This window comes from Salvia hispanica, chromosome 1 (assembly GCF_029641045.1).
Source record: "Salvia hispanica isolate PSC_SH4W2 chromosome 1, Shi_PSC_v1, whole genome shotgun sequence".
NCBI classification, from domain to species: Eukaryota; Viridiplantae; Streptophyta; class Magnoliopsida; order Lamiales; family Lamiaceae; genus Salvia; species Salvia hispanica.
Window position 1 is genome coordinate 66566423 of NC_142692.1, and position 9906 is coordinate 66576328.

The window sequence follows — 9906 nt, forward strand, 5'->3', positions numbered from 1 at the left end:
CCGATCGGACGTCCGCCGTAGTGAAGAAGAAGGGCGCCCACGCCCGTCCCCAACGCCTGTCGGATGGGCTCGCCCGTCCGCCCCAAGTCCTACCTGACGTGTCCGCCACTGTGGCGTGGGTAGGACGTCGAGGTCGGACGTCCGACCGAAAATTAATTTTTTATTTTTTAATTTTAAAAAAAAAAACTCTATAAATACGGCTCGTGTCGAAATTTTAATTCCGTAAATTTTAATTTTAATTGTGAATTTATTAATTTTATTGCGGGAAGTCCTAGTATAATGGGAAGTCCTAGTGAAATGGGAAGTCCTAGTGATGACGTGGCATGAATTTTGTGTGGGAAGTCCTAGTGGGAGGGGCGCCACCGGAGACGCTCTGATCCGACCCGCATCTGAATTCGGGTACCCTAATACCCGATGCAGGTATCCGAACCCAACTAATCGAGTACCCATAAACCCGAAATTATTATATTTAAAAATTTTCTATTTATATAAATTATATTGTGATGAGAATAGAAATTATTAAAAATAACACCGATATTACTATTTATTGAAATAAAGTCTAAACTTACGTTTTAATGCTTTAGCTTTCTCTAGATTATAATTCTATTACCATATATATATACTATAATAAACATTAGACAAATAGACACTGTTTAATTTTAAAATATGGAGTAAAATTTTTTTACAAGAATTAAAACTCAAAAGAGATTAAAATATATTTTTTAAGATTTTAAATAAACATGTAAATAAAATGGAGAAATCATAGCTATATATTGAAAAAATAACAAGTAAGAACATAAATAATGTAGTACATGAATAAAACACAACTCAAATGTAAAGAAGTGTTAAAGTCTAGATAATAGAACAATAAAATGTCAAACTAACCGTAAATCGGATTGCATTATACTAAAAGCATTCATAAATCTAAATGTGATTAAATAAATTTACCCTATGGATTGTAGGCTCTATACTAAATAAAAATATTTATCACAAATACATAATTAATTGAGTATTAGTCTAGTACCTTAATACGGTTTTTGGGTACCCTAAAACTGAAAATTCCTTATATTAACTACCCAAACCTATATCCGAACTCATAATTTCGGGTTTTGAGTACCCAAAACCTGCCGGGTATTGGGTTGGGATCGGGTATATCCGAAACCCGATAACTAAATCTGCACCCCTGTGTAGCATCCACAGCGGTTCACAAAACCGTCTCTATCTCGTCTCGGAGAGACGAGACGGATAAGAGACGCCTCTGTGGGATGCATCCCGTCCCCATCCCGTCTCTATCTCGTCCCACGTCTCTTAGTGAAGGGGCTCCCGGCGAGACGAGACGCCACGCGCTTGGGCGACGTGGCGAGCTCCGGTTCGTGCGTGACGCCCACTCGCCGTCCCGCGAGTGGGCGTCGTTTATATCCGTTAAAATTGATTTTTTTTATTTATTTTTTTTTTAAATCAGAAAAAATTCAAAAAAATAAAAAATATATATAAAAAAAATTTCAAAAATTATACTAGCCGTTTATAGCCGTTTTTTACAAATTTTTAATTTTTTTTAAATTTTTTTTAAGCCCCAAATCACTTCTATAAATACCAAATCATTCCCACAAATTATCCACCATAAAAAACTCTCTATTCTCACTCAAACACACTACATTCTTCATCTCAAAACATTTTTCTTCTCCCAAATTTAATCAATTCATGGATCCATTTGAGCAAATGCGTCAACTAATGGTGTGTATTTTTATGTTTTTAGGATTTTAATTATGTGTGTTTTTATTTTTTTAGGATTTTAATTATGTATTTTTTTTTTATTTTTAGGATTTTAAATTGTAATTTTATTTTATTTAATGAAGTGTGTTTTTTATTAATTGGATTTGTTGAAAATAAAAATGAAAAATGAAATTGAATGAATAGTTAAGAGATGAGATGGTTAAGAGATAGATGGATGTGGGTGCTATCTCTTAGTTAAGAGATGAAGTGAAAAGTACAGTGAAGCCCATGAATAGTGAAGAGATGAGACGGTTAAGAGACGGATAAGAGACACTGCTGTGGATGCCCTTATGAGTCTATGACTATTTGTTTTTAAATTTTTAATACTAATCTTATGGATTATTTTAAAGCACAGAGAAAACTGTAAAAACTATTCATATCGTCACAGATTAGTTAATACCATTAAATCCAATTAGTAGGAGTACTATTTAACCATAATTTACAAATTTCTTTGTATTAAAAATTTAAATAGACAAAACAGAGAGGGCTTGGTGATAATAAAAGAGAGAAAACCCCAACTCCGCAAGCCTAATTTTGTAGTGAATCTCAACTTTTTTTTGGCGGAATTGATCCAACTCAGTGAATCATGGGTGGTGAATCGCGTTACGAGATCCACCAGACCGCCTACATCAAGCTGGTCCTCCACGCCCTCAAGCACCGCACCTCCGCCGTCAATGCCGTCCTCCTCGGCCGCTCCGCCGGCGCCGGGGTGGAGATCGTTGACTCCGTTCCCCTCTTCCACTCGCAGATCGGCCTCCTTCCCCCCCTTGAAATCGCACTCATTATGGTCAGTTAACACTCCACACTCTTCACTGATTTGCGAATTTAGCGAATTTTGATTTATTCGATTGAGATTTGAAATTGATAGATTGAGGAGTATTATGGAGAAAAAGGCTTGAGCATCGTGGGCTACTTTCATGCCAACGAGAGATACGACGATTTTGAACTCGGCGGTGTGGCTAAGAATATTGGAGATCACATAACTCGGTATTTTCCTCAGGCGGCTGTGCTTTTGGTAGGTTTTTCATTTGTTTTGAGAGAGAATTGAAAGCTTGATATCATGTTTATTGATGATTTTGTCATGTTTTGATTTGTGATTTTATAGTTGGATAACAAGAAGCTTGAATCTTTACAAAAGGGGAAAGACCGAAGTCCAGTTGTGCAGGTAATTTCTGCTACAATTCTTCATAGGTTGTGAGCTTGGAAATTTTATATCTCCAAGCCTTTTCGTGTTGAAGATAGATTTCAATTAGTACATGATTTAAGCTCTTCCATGTGATTGTTGAGGAAAAGCATAAACTTTGCTTGCTATTATTGACATTTCATTTACGCGATTGTGACCTAAGCTTGATCCTACAGCTGATATGTCTTCGAGATTGAGCTAGTGTAGATCTATACAGCAGTGGATATAAGCTACTCCTTGTGATTTTTTACGGGTCCTTTGGTTGTTAAGACAATGTGATTGGGCTAAAAAGTTGGTAAAAGGTTGTGTGAATGGGGGATGTATGGTGCATCTCCAGTTAGGGTTTATAATCAAATTTATTATTTGATTAGAATGGATGCATTGTGCATCCGGATGTACCGGAGTGTACCTCCTAAAACTTTATGACTTTGCTCACAATTAGCACATTTTATTCAAAAAATGCATTGACAGATAATTCATCATTTAGAAGTGACTAAGGGAATGCCAATACCATCCTTAAGACATGAAACTTTCACCCTGTACTTAGTATAACAGACATTAATTCCAACATATGACTGCACATCTCATCCTACAGTCTGAAGCTGCCTCATCCTTTTGGTTGTGTTAACTTCATTATTCTACTGTCTCTTTATCACGATGCAATTCCTTCTCTGTGGCTTTTCCTCTCCTTCTCCAGAGGAGGGGATAGCTAAATATGTGTCTTGAGTTACCACTTACCAAGAGATTTTAAAATGGACTTGTGTCTCTATGTTACTCAGCTTTATAACAAGGATGCATCTAGTAGTTGGAAGCTAGTCGGTTCTGATGCGAATAGCCAGCTTGCTCTCAAGGAGCCTTCAGCTAATGTTGTGCTTTTGGACTACATCTCATCTGAGAAATGGAATGACATCACAGATTTTGATGACCACCTAGACGACATCAGCAAGTAAGAACCTCTTCAATGGCATCCACATTAAATAGCAGTATTGGGGTCTCAATAATAGCATCAAAATAATGGTTGTTGTTCATGATGTTCTTGTAGGGATTGGCTGAACTCCAAACTTTTCAACTAAGCCTCAGAAGTTTCAAGATGATGTACACTAATGTTGACTTCACTCAGTGGCTGTTTAGTTTCTTAAGACTGCTTCTGTATCTTGATGGTTAAATTTTTGAGATATACCGTGTCTGGTTTATTGGTATTTGCTTTAAACCCATTCCAACATCAATCTTGGAATGTTGGATTATAATTTTTGGGGCCTCTATATCTTATGTTATACTTTTCCTTGTGGATCTTTTACTCTTTAAGCTTACTTGATTCACAAGCTATGCCTGAAATCATTTATCACAGTAATTCATAAGGATGAAGCCTGTTCAATACTATTCTGACTCTTGAAACTCACTTTACTGACAGAAATTGGATTTTTCGTCTGAGGTTTTAATAGAATTTCGATTCAGTAATACTAGTAACTTAGCTATCATCATATATTATTTATTTGATTCTTTGTAAAGTATGAAGATGTAGTAACTTTTATGATTAATAGTATACAGTATTATTTATCATCATAAACAGAGGATTATTACAATAATTTCATGCCTAGATACATCCACCAAAACAATTCCAATAATATACATTGAAAATGAACACTAGATCAACTTATTTGACATGCAGCCACTGTCAAAAAAAAAACATGGTTCTGGAATGAGAATCTACTAATCTACCAAACAATAAAAAGAAAAGTTTCAATCGCAATAACTCTGAACACTAACATTGAAGAAGCCGAATGAATAAAGTTACATGCAGCAGTGTGTATGCATAGCCGCGCGGTACGGGCAAGGAAGGACTACCCCTGTTTTGGAGCAGAACGCCTCTGTCTCTTGTACTTCCTCTGTACATTGTCTTTGGCTGCTGCAGAATCGTTCTCAGTAACCTGTAACTCTCCCTCTGGCGACGGCTTAAAAGGAGAATTATCGGGACAGGGTGAATTTACAGTCGGACCAGAGGAAGTCGTGTCAGCATTATCTGCATCCACTCCTTTCCTCTTGGCTAGACCACATTCTAAAGCATCACCATCTACCTCATCAACCTTGATTGTTTCACCACAGCTATCTTGATGCGCTGGTGATGGCTCTGGGATATTCTTTTCAGCAAGATGAGCGTAGGGTTTTATGTCTTCCATTCCATGACTCATGGAGTCGGACAATGGCGGATTCTCAGCCTCTTGGGGCTCGTGTACAGGAGGTTCAGGGATGGACTTGTTGTCCACTCCATTCACATGCATTGCCTCCTCAATAGGTTCATGGTGTAAAGTTGACACTTCAGGGTTATGTGTGGAAACCATAGAGGCACTGGGATCATCTTCATGAGGGAAAAGAGTCCCATTAAATGTTGTAGTATCAACATGGTGTAGTTGTTCTGAGTTCTGTGAACATGGTTCCAATGCAGGAGGTTCAGGTACCGGTTGCAAGACTTCATCGCCAATTCCTCTGTATTCCTGCCCAGTGACTTCTTGTTCTCTGTCGTCTGCTGCAGAACCAGTTTGGATTTGTTCATCATTTCCTGGTGAAAAATCTGTTTTCACATCAGTCAACGTAAGGGCTGAATCCTGACCACCTGGGGGATCACAATGTAGATTTAGCATAGATGGATCGGCAGGAGATGGTGAAGCTTCTCTGCTTCCGGTAAGGGTGTCTATTTCTATCATTTCCAAGTGCAAGTTGTCATGTAATTCTGGAAGCAGAGACTCTCTTGACATTGGTGTAGCCAAAGGCTCAACATCCCGTCCGGTACTATCATGCGGCTGCAAAGGAGAACCATTAGGCCCCAACGAGGTAGATGGTGTTGGTGAAAATGCACTAGAGGAACATGGGAAGTACGGATTGACACATGAATTTGTACATACCAAGTACCCACTCATTTCGCCTTTCCTTCTGGGCTTGCAGTGCTTCATCTTGGGACCATCTGGGATCATATCATGTGTTGATAGCATGGCCTGGTTTTGATTACTCACTCCCAAAGCACATGCACATATATCTCGAATCTTCTCAAGGGCCTGCACCATTGGGTTTGTAGTTTCTGCAAGATTCAATAAAAATGATTATACAGTGCCTTTTATAAACAATCACATCTCAATAATGAAAAAATCAAGAATTGCATCCCCCCCCCCCTATCATATTCGCAACCCAACTGCACCTGTAGCTTCAGGATCCAACTGAGTTATGTTCGGATCAGTATCTTCCTGGAAATCGGGGGCACTCAATCCAGAATCCCATGTCCCCGGTGTATCTGGCACGTCACTAACATTTCCTTGAAACAGATTCGATGGCTTAAAAGAATGAGACACCTCTGATGAGGTGGGAAACATCGAAGAAACCAGTGAACCTCTTCTTCGGCTATCAGTTGCTCGTCCAGAAGTAAGTGTGCCCCTCTTTCTTGGCCGACCTCTCTGAACCTTGGGTGGAACAAATGGGGCTGTCGATGGAGATGCTGCTCCCATATCAGGACGCACAGTCAAACGGTGGTCCTCATGAGCTGCCCTGAGAGAATATGCACATATTTCCTGGATTTCCCTAAGGACATATTCCCCAGAGACCTCATAACCTTCATGAATAGCATCAGAGGCACGGTGATATATTTTTTGTAAGCTCTGGGCCTGGATACACTGAAAAAAGTCAAATACAAAAACACGAGCATGAAATCAGCTGGGTAAAAAGTTGGATTTTTTATAAGTTTCCTACCATTGCCTCCATAGCACCTCCAACTCCCTGATATCCAGTATTTGGACGAGTGGCCGGATTACCAATCAATAAGCGAGTGATTCTTCTGTACCACATCATGTATGGATCACTCTGATCCATTGGACCATCAATTGGAGGTCCACATATGACTCGGGCTCGGCGTTCTGCCCACATATCAACAAATTGCCTGTGATGATGGGCCCAATCATAATTCTGTCTTCCCCGACGATCTGTCAAATGAATGTCGGGGATAGTGTCACAAAGTGCAGGGATGGATTGTTGTTGACCAAACTGACGCAGAACACGATCAGCATGGTGGAACTCCACGACATCAAAGCAGATGAGAGGAGCCACTGTCTGCCATATTTGTCTTCCTGAAAGACAGTATTCGGGGAGGCTGGCCAAGACTTCAGGAGGATATGGGTCCCATATAAACTAAAACATGAAGTAAATTTTACATATTGGCAATGGATTATTATGTTATAAAACAGATACTGCGTGTAGTAGTAAAATATGAACATTAACCTGGTCGTCCTTCATATTATCTAGCTGGTCCCTGTATAAGACTAGGACATGCGTTCCCACAGTCTCCAGCTTGAAACCAACATTCCACCTGCGAACAATTAACAATTCATACTAATAAAATACATGCATTGTCGAATATGAGCACTTCAAGTTTAGCAAATCTTCGAGAATACCTGGAACCATAGGGGGCAGAAGGCAAAGAGTGATCTCCAGCAACTACATCAGGAGGTGGCTGCTCACGGGGTGTTAATCTCCCTGGACGGATGAAAGGCAGTCTCTCCCATGCCCAGATCTGAGTAGAATTCACAAAGACCATTACATCAATCTGTACTGATGACTGTATAGTAAAAATTTTATGTTAGGCTTGTAACCTGCAAAAGGACCAATGGCCCACATATATCTGATGTCTCGGGTTTGGCTGCACGGCACAATGCCCGGTACAAGCAAGAAAGGACAGCTCCACCCCAGCTTAGCTTCCCAGCCACTTCAAAATCCCTGAGCAGGGGCAAGTACATCAGCTTCACCTTATTATTAGACATATCTGACAATAGCTGCCCACCAAGTAACTGTAAAATGTATGCTCTGGCATAGAATTGCACTGTACACTCTGATGCACCATCTGGCAATGTTTTGAACCTCTCCTGTAAGCATCGGATCTTGAGGCGGCCGCGATCAAAGTCTTCAGGCGGGGGTCTGAATCCCAATAGCTCATTGCATATTTCTTGCCATTCATCCAGTGACCGGTTGGTATCGACACCTGTAATAGGCTCACCATCTATGGGGAGACCCCACAACACAGAAATGTCCTGAAGTGTGACAGTGGTCTCACCAACTGGCAAATGGAAAGTATGCGTCTCTGGGCGCCATCTCTCAACCAATGCTGTGATTAAAGCATGATCCAGCCGCATGCGACCAGCCTTATACACCCCATAAAAACCTGCTTTCAACATCATTTCTTGCACTCGAGGATCCAAGGCACCCAAACGCCAAAAGTGGCCATCACACCTCCTGCAAGTCAGTGGTTCAAAATTCTGACCATTCCATATCTCTGTAGATCTGTGATGATCCTGTAAGGTAAGTACGGAGTCATCAATGGGCCCAGGATGCAATGTATGCCTCGGTGCAGAATTCATATTCGCTGAAATCCCTGCAATATCTACAGATAGTCAAATCTCAATTGAAACAAGCAGTACACATTCAAATATAATTGGCTAGTGACGACAACATTGCTAAAAGTGGCCACGTTTTTTAACCTTAAGAAAATCTAGAAGGAGAATATTATTCTAAGGTCATCAACAAGTGTTTTTCATTATATTCCAGTTCTGCATTTCACTTTCACTGCAACCCCTCAAGTTAAGATGGATTAGTGTCAACCCATTACAAACGTTGCACTAAGCAAGAGATGGACAAGGCACATGAGGTATCTGAAAGTGGAAATTATTTATGCAACTAAAAGGAAACTGTACAACTTTCGGCAGGGGAGAGAATTTTTTTTAGATCTTAACTATTTTCACTTATGAAGAATGTACTTAACACTTTATGGATATCCGGGTATAGTGAATAGCACAACCAACATCACTTTCAATATTCACTGAGAGGTGCAGTCAGGTTCGTTATGAAGAACTATTGCAAAAATACTGAAATTGCTAAGTAAACTAAAATTAGGTATGTATCTTAGACTTTCACACACGTTAGACTCCCATTCCCCCATCGAATTTGGCAACGGAACACGTGAACTCACGTCAAGATGAAATTTTTATACAAAATTACAAATAGAACCTAACAAGCATACTCAATAATTACTGAGCCACATTCTAAGAAGTACCAGACTCAGTGAATTTATAGCGTCAAAATTTCCATAATACATACAGTCTCTCACTCAATAAATAGGCAACAGAGGGCCACCAGCAGACACCTGAGCTGAGCCTGCTGAGAGCCTGAGACTAATGTAACTATCCATAAGATTATAAGGCAATGTAACTATCCATGAGATTACGCCATCCACGAATTCATCACTCATTTACCATTCCCTACATCCGTAATCCAGTGAAAATGGCACAATTAGAGCATAATCAGCTGTGTCAAAACACCTGATTCTCAACGTAAGCTCCAATTATCACATCAAACATTACGCAATTGACCTAAAACATAGAGGGGAAGAAAAAAAAACGAACTTTTACCCAGAAAGAGAAAAGCCACAAGCCCGAGTGAGTCAATTCGACGAAGCAACGCTTACGATAGCTTTATCGATTCCCCAAAACCCAAACCATGTAAGTAATTTGGGCGTGGAATTGAAGAAGAAGCTAAAGGCGTTGGGATTTTGCAGCAGGAGATGAAAAAATGGAGGGAAGGAGGTGTGAGAGCAACGGCTATTCAAATCAGAGAATTTCTGATCTCCTTCACCAGAAACGCTTTCACGACTTCGTTTGGGGAAAAAAATGAAGAGATAGCGCTAGGGTTTTGAGAAGCGTCCTCCTCTATCCACACTTCTGTTTATTTGCAACTCAGTCCTCTTCTTCTGTATATTCTCAAACTAGGCCCTAAACTTTTTGCTTGTGGAGAATATTGCCCAAATTTTGTAAGAGTTGACTTTTTTTACTTTTTGACGTTATCTCGCCCATATTAAATGGCAAATGGCAAACTTCATTATCTCTCACTTTAATTTTCGGTTGATTTTTACTTTTCTCGAG

At 39.9% G+C, this 9906-nt stretch overlaps 2 protein-coding genes across 7 annotated transcripts; one reads left to right on the plus strand and one right to left on the minus strand.

The window, feature by feature from the left end:
- The first annotated feature begins 2258 nt into the window (after window positions 1-2258).
- On the plus strand, window positions 2259-4253 carry EMB2731 (ER membrane protein complex subunit 8/9 homolog). Its single transcript, XM_048121080.2, has 5 exons — window positions 2259-2560; window positions 2642-2788; window positions 2879-2938; window positions 3736-3902; window positions 3999-4253. Exons 1-5 carry the CDS (start codon window positions 2360-2362, stop codon window positions 4027-4029), a joined length of 606 nt encoding a protein of 201 aa, XP_047977037.1. The 5' UTR covers window positions 2259-2359; the 3' UTR covers window positions 4030-4253.
- Window positions 4254-4557: 304 nt separating this feature from the next.
- Window positions 4558-9654, minus strand: LOC125223231 (uncharacterized). 6 transcript variants are annotated; one of them, XM_048126272.2, is made up of 9 exons: window positions 9397-9654; window positions 9132-9246; window positions 7588-8363; window positions 7390-7508; window positions 7217-7304; window positions 6692-7126; window positions 6147-6615; window positions 5857-6029; window positions 4558-5754 (listed from the first exon to the last, which is right to left on the minus strand). In XM_048126272.2, the coding sequence occupies exons 3-9, from the start codon at window positions 8347-8349 to the stop codon at window positions 4798-4800; spliced, it is 3003 nt and encodes a 1000-aa protein (XP_047982229.1). In that variant the 5' UTR covers window positions 8350-8363; window positions 9132-9246; window positions 9397-9654; the 3' UTR covers window positions 4558-4797. The 6 variants fall into 6 exon arrangements, with proteins under 6 accessions (XP_047982229.1, XP_047982227.1, XP_047982231.1 ...); XM_048126270.2 differs by having other exon boundaries at window positions 9086-9246; XM_048126274.2 differs by lacking the exon at window positions 9132-9246 and having other exon boundaries at window positions 6147-6606.
- Window positions 9655-9906: the final 252 nt, after the last annotated feature.

Excerpts from the sequence above, each read along its gene's own strand:
- EMB2731 (XM_048121080.2), top strand. The coding sequence starts at position 2,360 with ATGGGTGGTGAATCGCGTTACGAGATCCACCAGACCGCCTACATCAAG. Across the intron at positions 2,789-2,878 it reads CTCAGGCGGCTGTGCTTTTG|TTGGATAACAAGAAGCTTGA; the intron begins GTAGGTTTTTCA and ends GTGATTTTATAG. Across the intron at positions 2,939-3,735 it reads ACCGAAGTCCAGTTGTGCAG|CTTTATAACAAGGATGCATC; the intron begins GTAATTTCTGCT and ends TATGTTACTCAG.
- LOC125223231 (XM_048126269.2), bottom strand. The coding sequence starts at position 8,349 with ATGAATTCTGCACCGAGGCATACATTGCATCCTGGGCCCATTGATGAC. Across the intron at positions 7,305-7,389 it reads TCTGCCCCCTATGGTTCCAG|GTGGAATGTTGGTTTCAAGC; the intron begins GTATTCTCGAAG and ends AATTGTTCGCAG. Across the intron at positions 6,030-6,146 it reads GTTGGATCCTGAAGCTACAG|AAACTACAAACCCAATGGTG; the intron begins GTGCAGTTGGGT and ends TGAATCTTGCAG.